General features: G+C 27.5%; 2 protein-coding genes across 6 annotated transcripts in view; one reads left to right on the top strand and one right to left on the bottom strand.

Annotated features, from left to right (window-relative positions):
* Positions 1–940: 940 nt before the first annotated feature.
* Positions 941–15,186, bottom strand: LOC113549756 (mediator of RNA polymerase II transcription subunit 12). 3 transcript variants are annotated; one of them, XM_026951217.1, is made up of 38 exons: positions 14,489–14,575; positions 14,121–14,420; positions 13,722–13,884; positions 13,482–13,657; positions 13,149–13,420; positions 12,993–13,092; positions 12,775–12,926; positions 11,814–11,908; positions 11,528–11,736; positions 11,193–11,460; positions 10,993–11,133; positions 10,810–10,925; positions 10,509–10,607; positions 10,276–10,428; positions 10,049–10,202; positions 9,837–9,983; positions 9,642–9,742; positions 9,231–9,360; positions 8,808–9,101; positions 8,559–8,741; positions 8,364–8,489; positions 8,182–8,256; positions 7,986–8,102; positions 7,590–7,902; positions 7,370–7,532; positions 7,212–7,307; positions 6,988–7,142; positions 6,300–6,397; positions 5,879–6,186; positions 5,618–5,811; positions 5,425–5,554; positions 4,974–5,369; positions 4,476–4,724; positions 3,600–3,973; positions 3,430–3,530; positions 3,305–3,369; positions 1,384–1,491; positions 1,089–1,268 (listed from the first exon to the last, which is right to left on the bottom strand). In XM_026951217.1, exons 1-38 carry the CDS (start codon positions 14,573–14,575, stop codon positions 1,089–1,091), a joined length of 6,588 nt encoding a protein of 2,195 aa, XP_026807018.1. The 3 variants fall into 3 exon arrangements, with proteins under 3 accessions (XP_026807016.1, XP_026807017.1, XP_026807018.1); XM_026951215.1 differs by having other exon boundaries at positions 941–1,268; positions 7,370–7,902; positions 14,489–15,186; XM_026951216.1 differs by having other exon boundaries at positions 941–1,268; positions 4,476–4,700; positions 7,370–7,902; positions 14,489–15,184.
* A 191-nt stretch (positions 15,187–15,377) lies between these two features.
* The window catches only part of LOC113549757, a 30,745-nt gene continuing 20,402 nt past the window's right edge, over positions 15,378–25,720 (top strand). The window contains exons 1-2 of one of the 3 annotated variants that reach the window (XM_026951219.1): positions 15,378–15,473; positions 21,502–21,621. The gene's annotated coding sequence lies outside the window, so the exon portion shown is untranslated. Of the gene's footprint in view, positions 15,474–17,037; positions 17,245–21,501; positions 21,622–24,336; positions 24,708–25,720 lie in introns of those variants that run through there. The other 2 variants (XM_026951220.1, XM_026951218.1) reach the window with 2 other exon arrangements.

Genomic DNA, 25,720 nt, shown 5'->3' with positions numbered 1-25,720 from the left:
GTTGAAGTTCAATAACTTTATGTTATATTATTGATGCTGCATATTAAAATATTGTAATAATTTTGTGTGATATTCATGTATTATAATATCGCATTTATTACCCGACCATAAATTTTATTATTAAAAATAAAGTCAGTTTTAAACGACACTGTTGCAATACGGTCTTAAGATTGCATCCATGATTTAAATATTAATGCCCTGAAGTCAGATAAAATTGTATTTTGGAATTCTATTGTGACATTTTAATGTTTTAATTTATCGGTGTTTACTTCTAAAGGTGTAACGCCTGTAACTATACTCTGTTTAACAGTTTAGTTATCTACAACTGTGTTTTTGATTTCTAGGACTGTATTAAGGTTTGAAGACGCCCTTCCCTCCCACAAAAAAATGTGAATATATGTATTTGACAAGTCATTTCGTATAGATACAGTTATGCTACAAATACATACATACCTACCTATTTAACGAGAATATTACAATATTACAAAATACTCCATGCATAATAAATTGTAAATATTTCAAATATCGTGCTCCAACAGCCTACAACATGTGCTTCAACATAAATAGTTCTTGTACAATAAAAATAGAGCAACACTCTACTAAAGTAACTTGTTAAATTAAATATATATTTTTTAAATATTGCGTGAAAAATTATTACAAACTAGTATTGAAATTTGCGCCCCATACCATATTGCCATGCTCTGAATGCACGGCCCTGTTGATTTCTATACCTACTAAATTTAAGCAATCGTCAATAACTATTTTTTTTATCGTGCGTATATTAAGTTATCACCTATCTAAACATGGGTCATTCACCCCATTTATTTTTATTTTACATGGATCATTTGATTAAAAAAAAATATACTCCCTTTAAGCTGAGACTGATCCTGTTTAGTGTTCTTTATATCAAAACACATAAATGAAAAAATAAAACACAATGTAAATTAAACATTATGAATATTCATTTCTACCAAAAGTAATTCATAACACTACACTAAATATTGAAAACAAATTATATAAGTTAAATTAAACATTACAATGCTTGTTTAAATAAAATTCACGATTTCTTTTTTTACATATAATACAAATTAATAAGGGGGTGGTTGTAAACCATACGGATGTCCTTGTTGTGGTTGTTGAGGATTTTGCATCTGTCTTTGCATGTGATGTTGTTGTTGTTGTTGTTGCTGCTGTTGCTGTTGCTGTTGTTGTTGTTGCTGCTGTTGTTGCATAGCCATTATATGTCGAATACGTTGTTGACTAAATTGCTAAAATAAAAAATAAAAATATTTTTACATCATTTTACAATTCATTTACAAAGTTAATTGGACGAACTAGGCAAATTTTTATATTATAGAATTTTTATTTATTCATAATATTTACCTGATGGTATTGAGAATGTGGTCCTTGTTGATTTGGACCGGTTGGACGAGTATATGGTGGTGCTGGATTCTGTGGGCCACTCATTGGATTCATTGGCACATTTTGATTCTATTAATTTTGATCATTAATAGAAAATAATATTTATTTTAAATAACAATTTAAAAAATAATTTATTAAAAAAATTAAAATGTTACTCGAAAAAAAGGTATGTAAAATAAACATTTAGAATCTTTTATTATATTATTGTCAAAAGTAATTTTTAACTTTACGTTTTCAAATTTTTTTTCTGGTTTAAATACTATACTTTATTCTGATTAAGATACATAATATTCATACACATCAACAAATTGTATTAAATATAGGAAAAAAAAACTGAGAAAAAAATAACATACTTTAAAATAATGCAAGCCAGAAATTAAATTAATTTTTTTTATCTGTTATCTTGGGGTGTATGATTCTATTTAAATGGATAAAATAGCAATAGGTGGATATGAATTACTCAAAAAAAAAAAAGTGATTAAAACACATTATACATTCATATAATAAATATTAACTAAACAAAATATTTTTATTAAAAATATTGTATTATGTATTAAGCATTTATTAAAAATATTGTATTTCAGATTTTCAGATTAGTTTTATATTTTAATAATATCAAATTGTATTTATAAGACAATAAAAAGGATTTTACCATCCCCTATAACCCACTTAAAAGTAACTCATAATTAAGTTTTATACATGTTTTTAAATATAGCAAGAAAACATTTTTATAATCATAATTTCAGAATTGGTTCTACATAGTTTTAGTGAATATCATTAGGGTCTGTTGATAATTTATGTAATGCGATTAATGTGAATATAGTGTTTATATAAAAATTTATAAAATCTATTTATTCTAAAATATAATTTTCTTAATTCTATGAAGGAGTATATGAGTGTAATAGAAAAGTAAAATAATTATAATTATTATACCTTATTTTTATATGCTTGGACATTATACTTGAATTATTAAATATTAACATTTAAAAAATAATTTAGACTAAAAATGTTTTACCAAAGTCAAATAAATTGTTCACTCAGTGGCGTAGCCAGGGGAAGAACTGAGGGGGCTACAGCCCCCTGAAATATCAAGAAAATTTAAAAATTATTTTAATTTTTAATGATCTATGAAAATCGCTATAAAAATCTGAAATTGTATTTTACAAAATTGATCAGCCCTCCCCCACAAAAAAATCCTAGCTTTGCCACTGTATCCGCTAGTTGATAAAAATGAGTTTCATGTGAACTGACAACTTAGTAACAAGGTTAATTAAACACTATATATAATCTTCTTGCATTTCTGGATGAAAATAAAGTAATGATACTAAGACATTAGTAAAGACAAGTAAAGTAAGACATTAATATTTTTTAAAAAAATATCCCAATTTTAACGACCAATCTATAGATATATGGACATTTAATGACATAGAAACTTTGTTTGGTAATATTATTAGTTGTATAATTTAATAATTTATATTTTAAACAGTATTATGAATTTTATAATTAAATAATTTGATTAAGTGTTACATTTATCATAAAAAAAAATAAAAAAAATTGAAAATGTGTTCATTTTTCTTTGGTAAATCGATTGTTCTTAATTCCCTGTTCTTTATTGTTTGGTTTATTCCCTGTTCTTTTTTCTTGGTATTTTTTACAGATTACCTTAGATTCTACAAGAATAATTTTATCCGTGAATTTGTATTTTATTTGTTATAATTGGGGACAAATAATAATTAAACAATACAGTTCTAAAAACATTTAGTAAAATTATTTAATATGATTCGTGTATAAATTGTATAAATAACATTTTAGAGATAAATTGGTGAATGGTGAAACTATGATAGATAAATAAAAAATATTAATGTTTAATTTAAGTACTTACTTGCATGTATGGAGGTCTCATTCCAGGTTGTTGTCCTACATAACCCCCATAGTTTTGATTCATACCTAATAAATAGGTACAATGTTTAAAATTCAATTTTATAATGCATTTATTTATGGACTTACTTTGTTGCATATTGGAATACATTTGTGTTGGTTGCTGTGTTGGATACATTTGTGGAGTATTTTGCTGAGGAGGCTGAATTGGTACATTATTTTGTCCTCTTCTAATAACACAAGTATATTATAAGATAAAAATAATTTAATTATCAATCATCAATTGAATAATAATTTACCTTATAAACTGCTGTCTAGGCATAGGTTGGAAATTAGGATTCATATTTGGTTGCTGTCCTGTTTGACCCATGTATTGATTAGTAGGTAACCGCATACGAAGCATATGACTCAATGCTTGTTTAGAAGTATTTCCTGGACGATCAAATCTTGATCCCGGACCTGGGACAGGTGTTGGAGGCACTTGTTGAGGATAAAAGTTAGGACCTCCTTGTGGTGCTTGTTGACCATAACTACCCCACTGAGGATTTTGAGTTGGAGTTGGTCCAGGAGCTGGTCCAGGAACTGGAACAGGACCAGCACTAGGAACTGGACCTGGACCTGATTGCATGGGAAACATACCTCCACTATACCCCATATGCTGACCTTGTGAATTCTATTATAAATATATAAAATTAACTAGGATAAAATTTTAATAAGATATAAATAGGGCGTCAAATTATTAATTATTTATTACTTATTAGTATTAACTATGTATTATAATCATTGATTATCAAAACTAAAATTTACATTTTCTTAGTATTAAATGGAAACATTATAATTAGGACTGTGAATTTGATGACCTAAAAAAACTAAGAAAATGTCTCATCAAAAATGTAATTATACTCTAATATAACAATTATTGCATCAAAAATATGACTTATGCAAAACTTATAAAATTTAATATCTATTATACATAGAAAATATACAGGAAAAAAAGTAGAATAGCTAAAATTAGAAAAAAGATTCAAAGTTAATTGAAATCTTAGCATAATTATAATATTCTTCTAAAAACTATATTAAGTTATTAAAATTGTTCATTGTATTATATTTTACTGAGTAATATTATGTACGATATAAAAATGTTTATAATTATTAAATATTAGTTATGTAGCTACCTGCATTTGTGGATGCATTTGAGGACCTGGTCCCATTTGAGCATTAGGAGTCATAGGTGACATAGGTGGAGGTTGTTGTTGTTTCTTACGTCTAGGATTAGGGGGTCCTCCTTGAGTTTTCATATTACGTTTAACACCTCTACCTGGTGATTCAGGTACTGAAGATGGTGTATCTGGACGTCCTGGCCCTGAACCCATGTTCATCCCAGAACTAACTCCTTTGATCTGATTACAATAAACACAAGGACACTACTTTACAAATGAATGTACTGTTCTTTTCAATTTCCCAGAAAAAATGTTAACTTAAAAGCCCCATATAATAGAAATTAAAACACTTCGTAAATCAAATATAAAAATAAATAAATTATAATAAATTATAATAAAAAAATATAAACTAATCATCAAAATATTAACATATTCATAAATATAAAATATTTTGATAAAAAAAGAATATTTAATTAATAATAAATAAGAACAGATTAAAAATCTAGTACTTACAGGTTTTTCTTGAGGAGGTTCTAAATCCTCAGGAGGTAAAGGCAAAGGTTCTAAGAAATATGATGCAGACTTCACTAATGAATGTGTATGGAATTTAAGCATCCTGTGATTTTCTTCATACCATAATGGTTTACGTTCAACGCGCACAGCACTAAACCATGACCATGATAATGGAGCTGGATTTTTATGTCCTTCTAATAAATCCCAAGCACTTACACGCTGTTTATCACATACTTTCAAACCTTGCTTATCATTAGAATCTAAACCAGAAGAAATCTTATTCCCTTTGATGTCAGTGCCAATTTGTTCACAGGTAATGATTTCACATTGCTGTTTGCCCAGAGGCAAAAGTTGTCTAACTTGTGAAATAGATAAAGAATGTTTTTCTCCAACTTCCTAAAAACAATAATGATATGAATAATGTTGATGTTTATTTTCTAAAATATTTTACTTTTTTTAATTTTTTTATTAAATTTTGATAGTGTTTTCGATTTTCTTCTCCTTTTTCAGTTTGAGAATCAGTTACAAGAGTTGAATGTATTAAAGTAGCCAACATATCTATTACTGTGTTAAACAATTTCCTACAATATAATAAAAGAAATTATTTTTGAGCTATGGTTTTTTTTTTTTAACAAACAGCTTACGTGTTATTAGTTAAATCTATCACTGAATATGTCACAAGCTGCACAAAAAGAACTGCCCAATCAGTTGTCAAAGCAGTACTTCGCTGAATTGTATCAAACATGCCTCCTACTAAGCTAAATCTCAATGCAAGTGCGTCTTGTGCGGCATCTACTTCTTTATTGCTGGCACAACCTTCTTGAATTCCAAGACGTTCCTATTAACAATAATAATATATAAAGAACTTTGTCTAAGATATTTATCAAACTTATTGATTTATTTACCTCCTTTGATAATACTAAATATTGAGACAACTGATTATGTACAGATGAAAGTAAATTTTCACGTTGATCATCTTGTCCTTTAAGGCAACTGAGTACTAATGACAAAAATGGCTGATGATAAGCCAAAATAGCTGGTGGTGGGGGTATAGAATTAGTATTTTGAGAAGGTCGAGGGTGAGGTGGAGTGCCTTTATTACTACTTCGACTACTACTGCCACCTCCACTTACACCATGGGTAGTAATTGGAGTAACATTACCAGAATTGGAACCACCCAATCCAATCATATTTCCACTCTCTAATACTTGACCTTAAACCAATAACAATGCAAAATTAGATTCTAAGAAGAAAATTAATAATAAAATATATTTAAATAATGTATAATATTGTATATCAATTTTTAAATTTAAAATAATTATTTACCAGCTACTTTTAACACTCTTCCTTGAACTGCACTAGGCAACTTTGAAATAAGTGGTGCTAATAACCACATTGAATGAGTTTTTTTAATGTTTTCACTCCTAAAACAATTTTAAAAATAAACATAAATAATACATAAGTTGTTTGTTATTATTAATTATAATCGTCTATAGTATACAAAATTAATTAGATACAAGTACATTATACCTTAAAAATTATTTTGTTTTTAAACTACATTTGAAATTAAGGTAATTTATTTGATCAAATATTTCATTAGAAAACAAAATTATTACAATAAGTATATTTTTCGACAATAATGTATAGTAAGTATCAAATTTTGGGGTTCAGTTAAATTACCAAATCAAAACTTATCTTGACCTTTTCAATTAAGTCTTAAATTAATAACAAATACTCTTTGTTATGTCACAATAATCCCAAATTAAATACCATCCGTACTATACTAAGTTCAATGTTAGTAACTATCTTAAAGCCATTAACTACAAAGTCAGTTTATATGATTTTGGTCATACATTCATATTTAATTAATTCTAATTTAAATCTAACCCGAATTTTCAAACACAATTTAATTATAATTTATACTATTATATATTACACAGATTGTTAATTTTTTATTTTGAACAAAAAATCTAAGACGTTTGATATCTGATTATTAGTAATACATATTAGTTACTTGTTCTGGGTATTCAAGTTGTGTTGAAACATATCTATAGCTGCTTTAGCAACTATATCCAGCCATTGATTTAAATCAGGTGAATTTGGTGAAAATTGTTTAAACATAAGTTGCATTTCTAACCAAGACATTCTAAGAGTCCATTGATCAGAATTCTAAAAATACAAACAATAATCAAAATTAATTATTAAGTACTAAGTATTATATTAAGAAAACATTATTACCTCTAAAATGTTAGTAATTATTGTCCTTGAATCTAAAGAAATATCAGATCCACTTGCTGTTTCTGGATAACATATCATATGCAAAAGTCTTTGAGCCTAACCATTAAGTTATTAAATTATTTTAAAAGTTAATAATAATTTCAAAAATATTATTTTACTTGTTTCGATGATAGCATACTGTCCAAAAGCATATCTTGATGACATAATTCTTCAGGATTTTGCAAACAACGTTCTAATACCCATTCTTGACTACATATTTCTCTTAATACAAATTGTGCTAAGTCAGATAAGCCAGGTGCCTGAGTATCAGCATTTCCTAGGCTACAAACATTTTTTAAATTAGAATTAAGTAATAATATTATGATCATATTATAGTACCCTCCTAATTCCATTAGTAAATGATCAGCTGAACCACCAAGAATATCAGATGTGCCTAGAATATGGCTAATTGACAATTCACTAGGCATCTTACTTGTACCACCAGGAGTACTAACTTGGCTTGAAGGTGATTTTTTTATTGATTGATTGGGACGTTGTGCTGTAGCATCCCCAACTACTATAATAGCTTTTAATACAGCTAATAAAGGACCAACTCTTATATTATTATGAGCTGCAGCTAACAAATGTCTATCACAACTTTGTTTAATGCTGCAGCTAGAATTTGAGTTTGATATAGGGTTTGGTGATGTACCTAAAACATATTTTATATAAATATTGAAATATTATTTATTTTCAATTTTCTATTCTTGGTTTTTTTATTATGAATTCACATACCAACTGAATAAAGACTGGGTTGAGGCACTTCAGTAGTTTTAAAGAGCCGTAACAATAAATGACATGTGAGTCGAGCCGATGCTTCTGCCTCTGGATCTGTATCTGCAGCTCCATGACCTTTAAAAGTATAAAATAATTAATAAATAATATATTATTATTAAAGATCATAAAATTACTGATACTTTAAAATATTTACCTTCATTACTGACTGTTAAAAGAGATGGTAAAGCTACATGTACTACAAAATCTTCCAAGGAAAAACAATGGCGGGCTAAAAATAAATAATTTGATATTCAATGATTAATTAATTTCTTATGTTCTTCTGTTGTAGATACAAAAAATTTTAAAAATGTAAGGATCATAATTTATGATACTTACCAACAAGAATAGAAGTAAATAATGCTAAAGAATTGTGTACAGTGATATCGCTCATATCCACCCGTGATAAAACTTCTCCAAAAATAATAGGATTATTAGAAGAACAACACAAAGCCATCAATACCCCTGAAAAATTATTAATAAATTTATTATAGTTAATTAATTTAATCAAAATGTATAATGATTTAATATTACCTAGCCATTCAGATGCTAATGAACTACATGATGCTGTTAATTCTGCACTAAGTATAGCTAAATCATTTAAACGTTCAATATCTGAAGTTTCAGTAGCAACAGCTATTACAACATTACATACTAAACTGTATCGATTACTTTGGGATTCATTTAATTGTCTATGCCAACCAGGATCAATTTTACCTGAATAAATTTACCATAATATATTCATTATTTTTATATTAATAATATAAGAAAAAAAATACTAACATCCTCTTCTATAGGTCATTATTAAATCATTCATGTAACTAGAATTCCAATTTCCGTGTGTCATAGTAGATGGTTGAAGATTTGCATGGAGTGTTTGTCGTATTTTTGTGTATAAGGTATTAAACGGTTCGGCTCCAGGCAGACGACCTTTTAAAAGAGGCGCAGCAGATATGTATAAATCATACAAATGAGAAAGAACACAACGTTCAACACTTAAGCAATCTGCAGGATTTGATACATGTTTGACAACACGGTATAAATTTTCAAAAGCGCCAACTACTTGTTCTTGATTTACTAAAAATAAATAATAAACAAAATTATAATATAATATAATTTAAAATCACAGTATTTAATTGATAAGTTTTTCATTGCTTCATTAAATATATATAAAAAAAAAAAATAATAATAAGACTTTATTCTCACATAAAAGACAACAATGATATCTACGCAATACTCCAACTATGTATAGAACTAAGGATGTTGTATAAATTCGTACTAAGGATGACCCTTTAGCAGCCAATTGTGCCTCAACATCTGGTATATCCATTAATATCTATGAATTCCATTAAAAAGTATTAAATTAGATTAACCTCAACAAATAAATATAATATCAAAATATTATTCTGAAATATAGAGTAAATATTAGAACATTTTTGATACATCAATGTTATGTCCATTCTTCAGAATTTAAAATAAAATTCTTAAATATAAGTACAAAATTAATTTAGGTATTAAATATGCTAGGTAACCATAAAAGTTTACTAAAATTAATTATATTCATATTTCAATAGATTTATGAACCAAGTATATTGTATAATAAGTAGTCATGTTTACCTGAATACAGACATCAAGAAGTGTATTGACATTTAATGCTAACTCCATAAGATCAAATAAAAATGCTACATGTTCTTGAACCGGAAGATAATTTGAGTTGCCTATTATAAATAATAATAAAAACATATTTTAAAATTACAATTAATATACATACCAATTTTAAAATATTTATAAAAAACAAAACATAATTATTACCAGTTGCGAATGCATTTATTGCTTCAAGTACATTGAGACTACATTGCCAAGTTACAACATGTTGATCAAAATATGATAAATTTTGTACACGTGCTGTAGTTGCTTCAAAGTTAAATTCGTTTCTAGAATGTTTCTTGACTTTTCCACCTATTATTGAAGTTACACAATTTAAAATTATATATAATAATTTTTAAATAGTATTTAATATTTACCTTCAGCTATATCAATACTAAATTTCTTACTAAATAATTTACAAATATCTTTACTAATACGCTTAATAGTGTGTCTAGCATCATCTCTCATTTTACCAAAACCATACAACAATACATGCCTTTGATTACAATCATGACTTGTGGTTTCTTCATCCTAGATATTTAATAAACAAATGAACATATTATTAAAAAAAAATATATTTATTTTTAGTTTTTGATAAATTTACCAATGGTAAAGGAAAATGTGTAGCATATAATAAATGTCGAGATGGTCGACATTTATACATATTGTCATTAGTGTTTGTTGATGGATCATTTGATTCTAATCCTCCAATTGAAGAACCAGCAAATGGCTCAACTTTTGGAGAATCAGGTGCGTCCTTAAAAATTTTTAAAAATTAAAAAGTATTATTTGTTGATTATATATATTGTAAAAATGTATACGATTATTAATTAATACCATTGAATTCTGTTGTTCCTCTTTGATATGCTGAAGTAATTTATCAAGATCGTCATCTATTTTACTATCATCATAATCCATATGCCGACTATGATGCTCCTAAAATGTATATTAAACTTAAAATTTAGAACTATTTAAACTAACAAACAAATTGATACATGGTATATATTATTTAATATTTAATATAATTGAATGAATCTTGACTAAAATTATAGTAAACATAAATAAGTATTGTTATATAAGATTAAGATATTATAACAATTTATTAGATTTCATTACTTAAAGTTTAAGTCATACTTACTGGAACATTTGGTTTTAAATCAAAAAGATTGTCATCTTCCATGTGAACTTGTGCTTGAGATGGTCCAGCACCTGAAGGTGTATCTGCTGGCTTATTGCTTCCTGGTTGACATATTCCTAAGATAGTAAGATTTATTAAATAAATGTTATAAATGTTGACTATATTTAATGAATTTAAAATTACCAATGTTATTGGTTGATTGCAAATCCCCTCTTGATATTAATGTACACATGTATGCATCATGTGAAAATACATCATTTCGTATAAGTTCAGTAAATAAATGTACTAAATTTGTAAAAGTTGTACGACTTGTACTAGTATTATCTAAAACAATCATTATATGAGTGTAAAATTCTTTTATATTTTATGAATTAAATTCATACCAAGCACTGGTGCATCATGATCAAGAAAATGCATTAAAAGTGGTTGAAAAAGTGGTAGAGTTGCTGGTGTTGAAACAATAGAATCTTTATCTTCACTAGGGCCTCCGGGTACAATTTCTACAGATGAATCACTTTCACGACCGGTGATTTCAGCTTGGCGTTTGTCTAGTAATTTAGCCACAGCCATACCACGATGTTCACCTCGTCTTAAATTACTTAGAGCCCATTCACATAAAACTTTCACAACAATTTGATCTTGTTCAACATTCTAATCAATAAAATAAAATTAGTACAATAAATTTAATATATAAAACAAATACTAATATTATATTTACATATTCAGATCTATTGTCTTTCACAGTTTCATTTTCTGTAGGCATAGAAATATTCCCAACAGCAAGAAGTGGATTAGAATTGTCTTTAGAATTTGGTGGTAAAAATATTTTATTATATAGTGTATCTAAAGAATTATTTTGATCGATTCGCTCAAAACTATGACGATCTAGTGCATCCAAAACATTTAAAATTTTTATTGTTTTTGCTCCTTAACAGCCAAAAAACAAAAATATTAATCAAAAATAATTATTTGTAAATAATAAATGTGTATTTTATTTTATGTACCAATTGATGATTTATGAAATTTATCCAAACACCATCTACCTTCTGCAGCTTGACTTCTTATTTTAACAATTTCTTCTGCTTGTTTAAGTTGTTTTCTATAGATAAAACAAAAATATTTAAAATACTTCTCAAAATTGTAGCAATCAATAATACAAATTAAGTTTAATATGTTCTAAAAACAATTTGTATTAATAATGCTAAGTCTAAAATTCTATATATTGTAATTAGGGCTAGGATTTCTATGCAAAAGCATGTTTTTTTACTTAAGTCCAAATTGACTAGTTGTCAGTTATGTTTGGCTTATTCTTGATTGAATAGTACAATTTTTTTTTCAAATTTTGAACATAATGTATATAATTGCATGTATATACATTTTTGAAAATCTTGTTAATTTTAAATGGTATTTATTTTATGAACGTCTATAATTATTGGTTTATTTGTCGAATTATTGTAAATATACTATCTAAATTAAAATGGACTTAATACTAAAGAATAAAGGATTCAAAACATTTCTAAAAATGTGTAACATTATAAATGGTGAATACAAAACGGAAGAAAAAGATGTTTTTATTACTTTAAATTTGGGACAAATCACATCATTTAAATATGCTCCAACAACATTGTGTGATGTAGAAAGGAGTTTCAGCCAATATAAATCTTTGATTTAATCACCGGTCGTTCACATTTGAAAATTTAAAAAAACATAATTTAATAGCATGTAATAATATTAATATTAAAGAAAAATTGTTTTTGCATATTTTACAATTTTTTACTGCATAGAAATCCTTGCCCTAATTATAATAAACATTCTTTAAATCAATAAAAAAATTGGTCACAAAGAGCAACATTTTCAAAAGAAATTAAATAACCAAATAAACCAGTTTAATTATTATTTATACATTTTGTTTTTTACAGGAATATTTACAAATTTATATTAAAACAAATAAATATTTTAAATTACCTTAATAGAATATTATTTGTTCTCTGAGGCATTGGTAAGACTACGGGCGAACAAGGAAGGGAATCTAAAGGTGATCCATTTAGAACAAATGGAAGTTTGCCACCGCCTGAATGATTCCATGTAAGAGAAGTAGGACATTCTAATAAAATTACCTAGAAAAAAAGTTTATTGTACAATTATTGTGAAGAATACAAATTTCAAGTTTTTTCATTACATACTTGAATTATACAGCTAAGAGGAAGTAAAATATCTCTATGATGAGGACAAGACATCATATCATTCAAGGTAGATGCAGCATTAGTAGCATTAGAAGTATTGCTAAAATATATTTTTATTAAAATTTTATATAAATTGTATACACTTTAGTATTATACCTTGGAACACTATTATTTGAAACTCCTTTTGAAGTAGGGCTCTGTGGCGGATTCAAGTCGATTACTGAATTGCATATCGTATTTAATTTACGAGAACAAAAGTAAACTAATTTTCGGCTAAGAAGTTCAGATTGACAAAATTCTGAACAATACTGTAAAGCTAAAGGACTTAATACTTTTAATAAACCATCTTCACTGTTAGATGATGATTTATAACGTTCAAGCATATCTAAAATCCATTGAAGAACCTCTTGCCGATCTAGTAGTCCTTCCTAAATACAATAATATATTCATCAAAATATACCATAAAAATAAAACAAGAACACAATTTACCTGATACATATATTTAATGAGAGTTGTACAATAATTCCATTGTTTAAGTGAAACTTTTTGTTCTTCGCTCATGGACAAGTAATGTGATGAACTCATAGATAAATTAGTGTTTTGATAATAATCTTGAAGTTTAGTTAGTTGTTCTTTAGTAAACTTTAACAAAGTACTCGTCCATTCTAAATTGATTGTTATATGCTATTGTAATAAGATTAGACATATAACTGAATAAAAATGACTTACCAAGTGTAGGATCGGGCAATTGACGTTTAGATTTTATTTTTGCTTCAGACACGGCAATCGTATAAGCAGAACTTAATTTTATAAACCATGTAGCACGAATTAATGGGACATTATATTCACATAATAACATAAATATTTCTTCTTTCTTGTTAAAATTGGGAGCCTGCAAAGTTTTTGAAGTCTTATAATATTATTTTTAATATACGCCAAACAAAATTAAATGTTTATATACATGATTATAAAAATCAAATATTTAATTATAGTTGAAATTAAATTAAAGTAGGTATTTTTCATTAGATATTTTATTGTCTGGAAATAGTCTTACTGTAGATTATGAAATGTAGATAAACCTGACTAATTTGTTTAGTTATATAATTTAAATATAGCTAAGATACTTGCCTTCTTAGAAAGTATATTTAATGGTTTAAATCCAGCTAAATCTTTAAACCAAGCTTCAACAGTAGTCTTTGATCGGGCAGTAGCAGGCCAAAAATTATCTTTTGGATTTATTTGTAACCTTTTACGCCCGGTATCCACTAAGGTATTAAGTTCTTCTTTTTTATTAATAATTGCATTGAAGAACGCACCAATTTTAGATGCTGTAATATTATAATTACGAGCTGTTCCATGTTGATGTTCATCTGATATAGTAAGTGATGTTGTGAACCCATGTTTTACATTAATAGTTGTTAATTCATCCTAACAATATAATTAAAATACATCAATCGTTTAAAATAGTTATATTGTTTATTATAATTAAAAATCACCTCTTTTTGTTTGGGTTCTTGAGGATAAACATCGGGTGGACCAAGACGAGGCCTCTTTAATGGACGTTTCTCGTATGAAAAACCCATATTGTATGTTTATTACGTCATAAACACATCATTGTCTATGCTACCTAATGCTAGGTACTATTAAATTTAATATCACAAAAATCGAGAAACAATAATTAACCTACATAATAACTTTACTCGTTACTAAATATCTACTATTAGATTATCAAAACGAAAATACATAATACATCTACCAATCTACTGGTTTAATAATTCAAATACAAAACATATATAGAAGAAAATAAAAATGACATAATACAAATAAAAATGTAAGGAAAAAAATTCATTAATTAAATTTTAGACAGTAGTTCAATAATTGTTTACGGTATTTTGTTATTATGATAAAGTAAAGTGTAGACTGGTAAGCATAATAATATTATCATATACAATACTGTATACAACCACAGAAAATTCTGTGATACAACCACGGTTATACAAACTATGATACAACTATTTCGGTGGGCCTGCGTAGTAACGTAGTAATCAGGATAGTGAGGATACTTCTATATCAGTAACTTGGAATACTTGGATCCAACCTATAGAGTAAGATTACTTACATAGTTACTTTATGATCCAACCACAGGTATATATAATGATAGGTATATATATATCTGTGGATCCAACTATTGCTCGATGCCCAGGAGGGATCCATGATCCATACAACTCAAATTATCTTGGGGGCCGAACTGTACCCATAATATCAAGTAATATTATAATACAGTGTTGCCAGGTTTGTTAAATTCTCGTTTCTAAACTGTGATCTTATCAAAAAGTTTGTATTTTTCCTTCAAATGACAAATAAATAAATAATATTATAATTAAAGAATATCGTTCAATAAGCTTTTCTCGGATCTCAGAGCTTTTATCTTTATGGTTCCAACTTCCAAGTCACCCTTGAGCAACCTTAATGATTTTACAAGTAATTTTACTTCTATTACCTCGCCTTTAACATCTAAAATAATAATTTTAACAAAACATTACTTACCTTTAAAATTATATTTTTGAAATACTAATAGCCTGTCGCACAAAACTATATTGTTTCAATAAATTGAGTTATTGAATCGATAAAAATTAAAATACGTTGCACAAAGCCATAATACCTTATTGAATCAATAAGTTATCGACTGTTAGTCACTGTTGATTCATTAATTTATTAGTCCGATTTTAGTCCAATAAGTTTTATCAGTTCAATAAAATAAAATTAATGAAAGTTTATCGACATAATACTGAGATATTTGTTTTTACTGTTTTTGAATAAAATGTCAATTTGCATATAATTCTATATTCACAAATATAAACAATGATTTGTGCAACAATTTTTAATATTTATTTATCGATAAAATATTTTATTAAATCGATAAAACTTATGGAGCCAATAAATTATTGGATCAATAAAATAAATATTGGATGTTTTTTGTGCAACCGTCCATAGATGTTCTCTCAAAAAAGTTTATTTGATAGTCATAAATTAGATTTTGGTGACAATTATATATAAATAATACTTAAAAATTTGTTTGCATTATGTTGTTTGGACAAAAAAATTCCACGGTTGTTAATAAACGCCCTCTGTTAACTAAGTTAATTTTATTTAATAATCAATAATATAATTTTCTATTGTAACCTGTCACAAAAATATATTATACCAAATAAAGTACCTATTTGACGTGTTATAAGTAGTACATATTTTTTTAAATTAATAATTTATAAATTAAAACCTGTGATTTTGTGAACCAACAAAAACTGTAATTGTATTGTTAATATTATTTAAAACAATATATATTAGTATATTAATTGCCAATTTATGTTTAATATTTAATTGTTTCTTTTTAAAAAATACAAATTATTTTTAATGCATTTTCTAGAATTATTATTTTGTTATTTTAAAAGTTAATAACTGATAATCAGACTTATTCCTAATACATTCTGTATCATGGCTAAATATATTTATGTATTTAGCCATGTTCTGTATAGAGAATTTAATTTAATGTTTTGTCAACTGAAAACACGGCGGTCGTTTAATCAGCTGCTTATAATATAGTTTGCAACATAAAGTAAGAATATGGTTATCATACAGAGTACCTTATCTAGTATTATCATACATGGTATTATAATATATTTATATATATAGAAGCCCGTGATATTTACAGTCGGATTTTTATGCAAGCTATCCTTATGTCTTATTATTTATTCTGGCTGCTGGAGGGGTACAAAGAATTTAATGATAATATACATTTGTATGTTATATTATCAAAAAATAGTAGTTTTCATTTTTTTTTAAGCATTAATTTATAATATTACAATAATAGTTGCAGTTACTGTACTGGTTATTACTTATATCTATATCTAGATTTAGTTTTAATGCATATGATTTTACTATTTACACAATTTCATCTTGCATTTGAATGTGGAAGGGATAAAAGATAAAACACTTATGTAAATACAGCAAGATCTAGGAATTGACTACTCTTTAATTCTTTAATGAAAGACCAAAGTTTGTCGGGTTTTCAGTTTGAATTTCATCCGTTAACGATTAACCTAACTAATACTATAGTGTACTATTGATTATCTATTTTTTGCATATTATTATCTTCATTCACAATTCTATGAAGCTGTTGAGACAAACATGTGATTGAAGTTTCCCCTCATATTTAAAGAGAGTGGTATGGATGGTATCAATATATTTACTAAAGGTAGTATTTGGATTTTAAAAATCATACCTTTTTTAATTTGTAAACAATTAGTATTGATAAATATAATACATCTAAAAAAATCTTGTCTTTTTTGTATAGAAAGTGTTTTGATTTAATTTAGAACTTCGACATCTTTTTTATGTGTTAAAGAATTTTAAAATTGGTTTTTATAATTTAAGTTAATTGTTAATTTAATGTAATAGTTTTTATGACATAATCTTGTTTCATATAGCATACTAATAATTCTGTACAAATCAAATCCGTCTTTTCATTTAAAGTTTTTATAACTACATGTTCTAATTGAGAATATTGGTTCATTCGAGTGAATTTAGTTAAAGTCTATTTTATAAAGTGTAAATTTTTTTTAATTGATCATTTAATTGGAAATTTATGTTTTCTGTTGATACTAATTTTTTGAAAACCCATACTCAGAAAAATATAAGTTTAAAGCATTTATCTCTTGAATAATCGTTTGTGTAAAAGTAAATAGTGATAGCGACCTCATTTGAGGTGGGTGCAGTAATTTATGTACTTTAACATGTTAAAGTAGTTGAAACTGCATGTATTGGCTTTGTCTTTTACTACTATGACTAAAAAAAATTAAATATGTTCCTAGATAAATCTTCACAATGGCATGGTAATACTATGTATTTGGTATTACTTTCTGTTTCGCTATAATTAAGGTATAAGAATAGTGGCATTTGTATTTCATATTGAATATCCCAGTTATATCTTTTATTTTATTAAATACAGAATTATGAGAGCCAATGAGTAATCATCGGAAGTAAAATAAATAATGTTTTGAGTATCGAAAAAATGTTTTTAAATGATTATATGCACTTTGTATAAAAGTTGATTAATAGCTCTTTTATTTATGTTATCAGGATCCTTTGTCATATACTTCTATTAAATCCCCAAAACAAGTAACTATTATGAAATCTATAAATTTATGTTATAAGACTGATTAAATATTATATAATCATTTTTTTTATATACACATGACCAATTGGCATAGGTACAATAACAGTTGACTTATCTGTTGATACAAAAAATTTAATATTGGTCATCTTTTTACTTAATGCTTCTTAGCAATAATATTTAATATTATATTTGTAAACGTATGTTTATCTGTATGTTTATTTTTTTTATAAATTAATGAATCAGAAAATATTTCTTTTCTAATGCGGACACTACACTAACGTCTAACACTAAATAATCAATTAATAAATATATTATCTTAAATCGTCAGAGAATACTGGGAATCTAATAAAAACTTAAAGCAAACTGTGTATTATATAATATATCAAGATAAAACAAATAATATTTATTATTTTTTAGGTATGGGATATGGGTATATGGTATAACTAAAGTTAAAAATTAAAATATAATACCTAGTTCATGTAAAAACTAAATAGTTGAAATTTGTATAACATTTTCTACACATAATATAATAATACACTAGAATTTTCAAAATATTTGAATTTTTTTTTCATAAATGTCTATAAAAAATATTCACTGGGTAAATTTGCTTGAAATTTTAGTACAATGTTCCTCATAAGTTGTACATTTACTAACCAAAAAAATATTCAAAATATGTAGCCATACGTTTTTTTTAAAAAACTTAAATTCTAATTTTTAACCAAATTCTTTAAACTCGACAAAATTTTCGAATTAATAATTTGTTTGTTATACAAAATTTATAAACTATTGTCTATATATATATATATGATTTGAAAATATAATTCGAAATTCTTTATACCTTTTATCTTACGATAAAAAATATTACTACTTATTGGAAAGTCACATTAACTTTTACGATCGTTAAAAGTTCAAATATTTTTTTTTACATAAGATATTCACCCGTAAAATAACTATTTCTCTTCAAACGATTTTTGTTGTAATAAAAAAACGAATAACCGTAAATATTTGAAATTTTCACCAAATGAATTCAGTGACAATAGTTAATAAATTATTTAACCTAATATAGTAATATCAAAAATATAACGTACAGTTATGAAATATAGCCATATAGATATTTATAGTATGATATATCATACATGCTGATAAACTATCTCTGCTTAAAATCGTTTACTTATCGTGTATAATGAATAATTCAATAATGACACACCCATCACAGTGATCTACTCGAGTCTATACTGTACAGTAGTGCGGTACTTACTGCGGTACCTACTTACCGAGTAAGGGTAGGGTCTTTTTTAAATTTTATTTTTATAATATTTTGTATTTATTTTATTGATTACTTAATAAATGCGTACCTTATTATCACAGAAAATACTAAATTTATGATCATGAAAGATTAAGTTAAATTAAATAATTATTTTAATCTAGATATAACTGATAAATATACGAGTATTATGGTCGTTAAGGATTATATCATATAATAAAATTATTATAAAATTACGTTTTAATTTAATAATATCTACAGTATTTTGGATAAGAAGGATTTATGTCTTGATCATAATAAATTAAGTCATACTGTATAGAACTATGACTGGTGTAATCACTAAAATCAAATTAAAAATAATTTTGACTAAACAAGGTTTAGGTATATTGATAAAATTATACATTCCAATATGCTTCCTAATTTTCTATACAAAGCTGTTCTTACCAAAAATAAAATATATCGTAATTATAAAATAAGCCTAAAATAAATCCTTAGAAATATAGACTGACAGATTGTCTTTGCTAAGAATCGTTTTTATTCATAACTGTTTATCATTGAATTCAAATTTAAATACCTATTTAACATATTGCCTATTGTCGGCTATTGTGATTTCGATGACGAAGTATACTCAAAACATGTAATATTCAGCAGAACAACTTCTTCGTTTTTTTTTATAATTTATTACACATTTTGTTTTATGAACTATGTACAAGAAGATTTACAAATCATATATATATAATAATTATTATAATAATTATAATAATGCAAATGTTTATTACACTATACTGTAAGAAAAACTAGCTTTAAATTTGTAGTCTTTACTTCTTTAGTTGTATCGTATATTATTGTCTGTAATAAATAATAATTATATTAACTTAAATGTGAGAAACTAGTAAATTTTTTTTAAATATTGGATTTGTAAAACCTAACACAGTATTTAATTTTATCAGTTTTTGAAGCCTTATATTTCAAATATAAATATATAGGTCAATAGTTCTTAAATAAAGTCATTATAAACCAACTCTGTAAGAATACCAGAATACGTAGTTTTATTCTACTTGGTTTTGAAAAGTTACTGTTAAACTATTTAGTTTTTCAAACATTATATATTGTTAGAAACATAAAGTTTACTTAATTATTTGTTATATATAATTTTTCCATAGTGAAAATATATAATATGTCAATCTACTATCGTCTATCTATAGATCTAATATTTCTATTTAGTATATTAATTTATATTCTGATTAGATTTTTTTACAGATTACATTTACCGTATAGTTGATTGACACACTAACTTATTGTTAAGAGTCTTAAGACCAGCGGCGGATTGGCCTACCGGGATACCCAGAAAGTTCCGATAGTCGTATTATAACTCTGGGCCGATGTAATTGGTAATTGGTGGGTCTGTCGCAAAGTAATTTCCCGGACCGGATATTTAAGTCAATCCGCTGTTGATTAAGACTGCAGAATAAATTGATTGTATGTTATCAAAACTTTAAATACATCAAAAGTATTGCAATAATATTTCACTATTACTATTGCCTATATTTTGATAATGGTATCATGCTTATCTATATATAATTAAATATTAATTATATAAATACTTACTAATATAATATTATATTTTTTTTTGTAATTTATTAGTTTGTACAATCTGTGTACAATTTTTACAATAAACACAATAAATGATAGTTAGATTCTTAGATATATAAAAAAAAGAAAAAAGGCTTGATTGAAGAAATTATTCAATAATAGTACTTTATGGAGTATAATATTAAAACTATATATAATTAATCTTATCATGAAATTATTAAATGAAAATTTTTATTTATGTATTGTATTACTTTTAGTTTAGAAAGTGTATAATGATTATTGATTACATTAAGATCGATATGTAGTCTCTTTTTATCCATTGTCTCATTTATAAAATATTTCACGGAATTTATTTTAATTAGAAAACTCAAAATTATGAATGGAAATTTTACGCTTTGAACTTGAAATAAATTATGATCACATTTTACTTTGTTTAACAACTAATTAATCAGCTTTTATACATTCTATAATATTTCTAGAAATGTTGAATAATAAATTACACGAGCAGTTGGCCTGTTGTCACTTGAAGATATTTTTGTCACCAGCGAAGACGTAATGTGGTAACACAATACCTTTACACCCGTGTATCTGTAATACCGGTAAGTGATAATTATATTTTATTATTATTATTTATGGTAACCGTATACACTATATACTATATTATAGCCAGTACAAATTACAGTAACTAAACTCTAATAAATTATTTATCATGCTTTAGAAAATCTCAGTTTCCGTTTGTTTATTGTTAATGTTCAGTAATTTAGGAGTGAGCTTACATAATTTCGTATATTAAATGGACAGCCTGAATTATCACATGCATTTTATATTGCCTTACTATAAATATAGATAACTTTGCCTCCAAGTCTGAAATTAGGTTTACTGGGTTCTCTTTAAAATATTAAGTTTTTAAAACCTATTATGTAAGTGGTATCGATACAATGGAAATAAATAAAATAGTTTATTTTATAAACGTAGTATTATTAAGTTTTGGAATCGTGTATTTTTATACATAACACGTTACATATTTCGAATAGTCCATTATGTATTATGTATGTACAGTCACTTATAAAATAACACTGTACTGTGTACTTGTATGATATATGTATGTACATTTATATTGGTATACTGAAATCAACTCGTGTTTCTAAAAATTAAAGACAAAAAACGAATTATTCATGCGTAAAATCGCAAACGAACCTGCAGTGATGATGTCTCGTATATATTTTGATGGAGACATGACGTATAACAATCATGTCGCATGTCTATCCGACCGAAAACGCACGTCGAGAGAATAAATTGTTTCTTTTCGTTTATGGACATTTTTTTTCTCTATGAAATCGTTCTACCGTGCGTAATATTACAAAAGATATTGCGGCCGAAAGAAGGCTCTATATACTGTAAGTACAGACTTTGAAATTTTTAACCCCATCGGAATGACCTAAATATTTTTAGACTAATAGTAACTACACAAACAAATGTTACGCCGTAAACAATTATTTTTTATCTTGAGACAAATAAAGAGAGAGAAAGTGAGAGTGTAGACGTAGAGTAAAAACTTTGAAACATCGTAAAACGCCTTGGTCCCCTCTACTGTTTGATCCAGTCAAGTATATATATATATATTTATAAGTCGACCAAAGAGGATATTTTCGATGACGTGCAGAAGGATAGATGGATGTATCTGGGGAGCGTGTGTACATCAATTTTGAAGGGGCGGGTGCTGCGTGGGTAAACGAGACATCATACTATCAAATATGTCTACACAGACCTACAACAATAGGTAAGACGTGGATATTGCACGCACGTATATAATATCGTATCTATCGTACATATATTATTGGCAGTGGCATATAGCGCGAAACTATTGGAGGATGAGGCCTTTTAAAACATAGAAATTAAATTATTAAGTATTAATGTTTGAAAGAATCTGATAGTATAAAAGTTAAAAAAAATAAATTACAACGATGATAATATTTTTTTTTACCTTAAACTTTTTGGACTTTTATTTGAACAAAACAAAAATAATTTTTAGTTTTTGCTTTTCATGTTAATGTTATGATAAAAGTATTATGACGCATTAACTTGAAGGTATTTGGGGTCCCCGGTTACCCCCAGATGTCGGTCTAAATATATAGCCTTTGATAGTAGTCAACTGTCTGGTAATGCACTTACTAATAAGGTAGAGTCCAAATGCTGTTTACGATCCAAACGATGACCGGAGGTAACGACTTCGATAAGAGGCAATCACATCGACGGTGAAACGAGATATATACACAGTGGTGTAGCCAGAATTTATTTAAGAGGGGGATGTAGAATAAGAAAAACCTCATAAAAATTAAATATATTTTGTTTGCAACTTTTATGCTTATTATATGATCAGATTTATAATATTAAATACATCCTACTGAAATGAAAAACATTTTTAACAACGTTTTATTTATATCAATTTATTATTATATTTTATAATGAGGAACTAGCTTATATATAATTATATAATTATTGTGTCAAATCTAAAACTTTCATTCTTCTAGATGATTTTTTTTTATAAGAGCGGTCAATATCTTTTTTTCTACATTGTCATATTTGGCAAAATACAGCCAACGGGGTGGGGGACATGAGCGTTTTGACTCTCCTCCATCTAATCACGCCACTGCAGTACGTATTATTACACGATGCTGTGTATAAAAATAATAATAATAATTGGTACGATTACGCGTGTGCACACTGCACACACATTCGTGTAGAAGTTGTCGGCTGTTGACCCGCAACGACACCACGGCCGTTTAGTCGCGCGAGCCTTACTCTCGCTACGTGCCGCCGCCCAGGTTCCGCGGCCGTTCATCTCGAATGTCGAGCGATGTTTGTTGTGGCGGGTTGGGGGTGGTTGGCGGTGTGTTGGCGATGCGAGGAATGAAAAAAAAAATAAAATAAACCACATCGTACCATAATAATATATATTACTGTATGTACGCACCCTAACCCGCCCGCATAACGTTGCACACAAAGAGTAATATTGTCGAGTCTGTGTGCTTTGTCGTTCCTCACCCGCCATCGCCCACCGGCGAACAACCGTTAACGGCAAGAGCGGCGGTGGATTATTAGAGTAATCAATAACGCGCACCCCATTCACGACGCGACGACGACGGCGACGAGGGACGCGACGCGAGCGCGCGGCCAGCACACGCGAACCGTCCCGCGACATCGGTGGGGCGCGTGCGCCGAGGATCCCGCGGCGGCGCGTGCCTTATCACTTCCGTACCACCGAGCGTTTCGCGCCATCCGCGCTCGTCGATCTCAGTACACTCTGGCACCCCGGTCCCCGTGGTACCGTTGTTGCGAGCGGCATATTGTTACCGACACGTTATAATTAGCTCGCTCGCTAATCCGCCGTGTGAGGAGTTCGCGGCCACTCTCACGCTCACACTCGCACTCACTCACTGCCCTCAGGCGTGTGAAGATCGCCGCTGTGTGGACGCGGCGTTGCAGATGACCATCATTACAGCCCGCCGAGACGATCGCGCGCCGCACCACCATCGTTGCAGACTCGGTGGCGGTGGACTCGTCGTTCGATAAAAAAAAAATTCCTCTGCAAGCTGTGTATAATAATTTTATAATTACTATAATACTGCAGCGCCTGGCAATATTCACGATCGTACCAGAAGCAGCTTATACCCTATATAGATAGGTAGGTACTATAGTATGTGCACCGCAGTGGCGTTTGTGCCGCCGCGGCCGAATTTGTTTTGTTTTCAGTAGTTTTCCTAGTGTATATATTGCCGTATTTAAATTTATTCTGTAGAAAACCATTCCGAATTTGCGTAGCGTCAGATTCACGGGTGTGAATGATACCATAATTATAACGGGTAATAATTTTGCAATACATAACACGACAACGATATAGCTGTGAGCCCGGCTTTAGAATTAACATGGTGGATATCAAATGTAGGTACTTTATTGGTACCTACCTATAATATGAGTACATGTATTATATACATAAAGTATGTGCTTAGACTTCTTTAGGTTGGAATTCTATAGTTTGTTATTATATAGGCTAACGGATAATAACTATGGATTTGATAAATATATTTTATGTTATAACGGTGATATTAACACTTGCGGAATGCGTTGATAATACTTTACGACGTAGATATAATATTGTAAGTAATTTTTTAGGTTTAGCTGTGTTTTTGAATAAAAAAAAATCATACAATTTATCACGTTTATAGATCTAATTGTTTTAAACTATATTTGAGTACATAATGTGGTTATCATGTTGTGTTTACCACGAAGTAAATGTTACATAGTATTTAATAAAGTATACGAGAATATAGGGAGAGTATATTTTTCGTTTATACGAAAAAACTTAACGAATTCTAGTAAAATTTGATTAAAAATTTAATCGAATAATGGCAAAATAAAATATAAATACATTTGGGAACTTGAAAATATTTAAAATATCTATTTAAGTGTATAACCCCACAACAAATTTAAATTTATTATCTAAATATTATATCAAATAGGTTAGGTTAGGTATAAAAAGAACTTATACAAATTAAATTCATTGTTTAAAAAGAGTATATAAAAATTTATAAATTAATATGAGCAAAACAAAAAACTTTTTAAATTGTATTTATGTTTGACATTCGTACATTTGCATACAACGGATCATGTAAATTATAATATTTTATGAATAAAGTG

This window comes from Rhopalosiphum maidis, chromosome 1, assembly GCF_003676215.2.
Source record: "Rhopalosiphum maidis isolate BTI-1 chromosome 1, ASM367621v3, whole genome shotgun sequence".
NCBI classification, from domain to species: Eukaryota; Metazoa; Arthropoda; class Insecta; order Hemiptera; family Aphididae; genus Rhopalosiphum; species Rhopalosiphum maidis.
This window is presented reverse-complemented; position numbering and strand designations above follow the sequence as displayed.

Excerpts from the sequence above, each read along its gene's own strand:
- LOC113549756 (XM_026951215.1), bottom strand. The coding sequence starts at position 14,575 with ATGGGTTTTTCATACGAGAAACGTCCATTAAAGAGGCCTCGTCTTGGT. Across the intron at positions 8,490-8,558 it reads ATTAGCATCTGAATGGCTAG|GGGTATTGATGGCTTTGTGT; the intron begins GTAATATTAAAT and ends ATAATTTTTCAG. Across the intron at positions 8,103-8,181 it reads TTTAACAGTCAGTAATGAAG|GTCATGGAGCTGCAGATACA; the intron begins GTAAATATTTTA and ends ATACTTTTAAAG.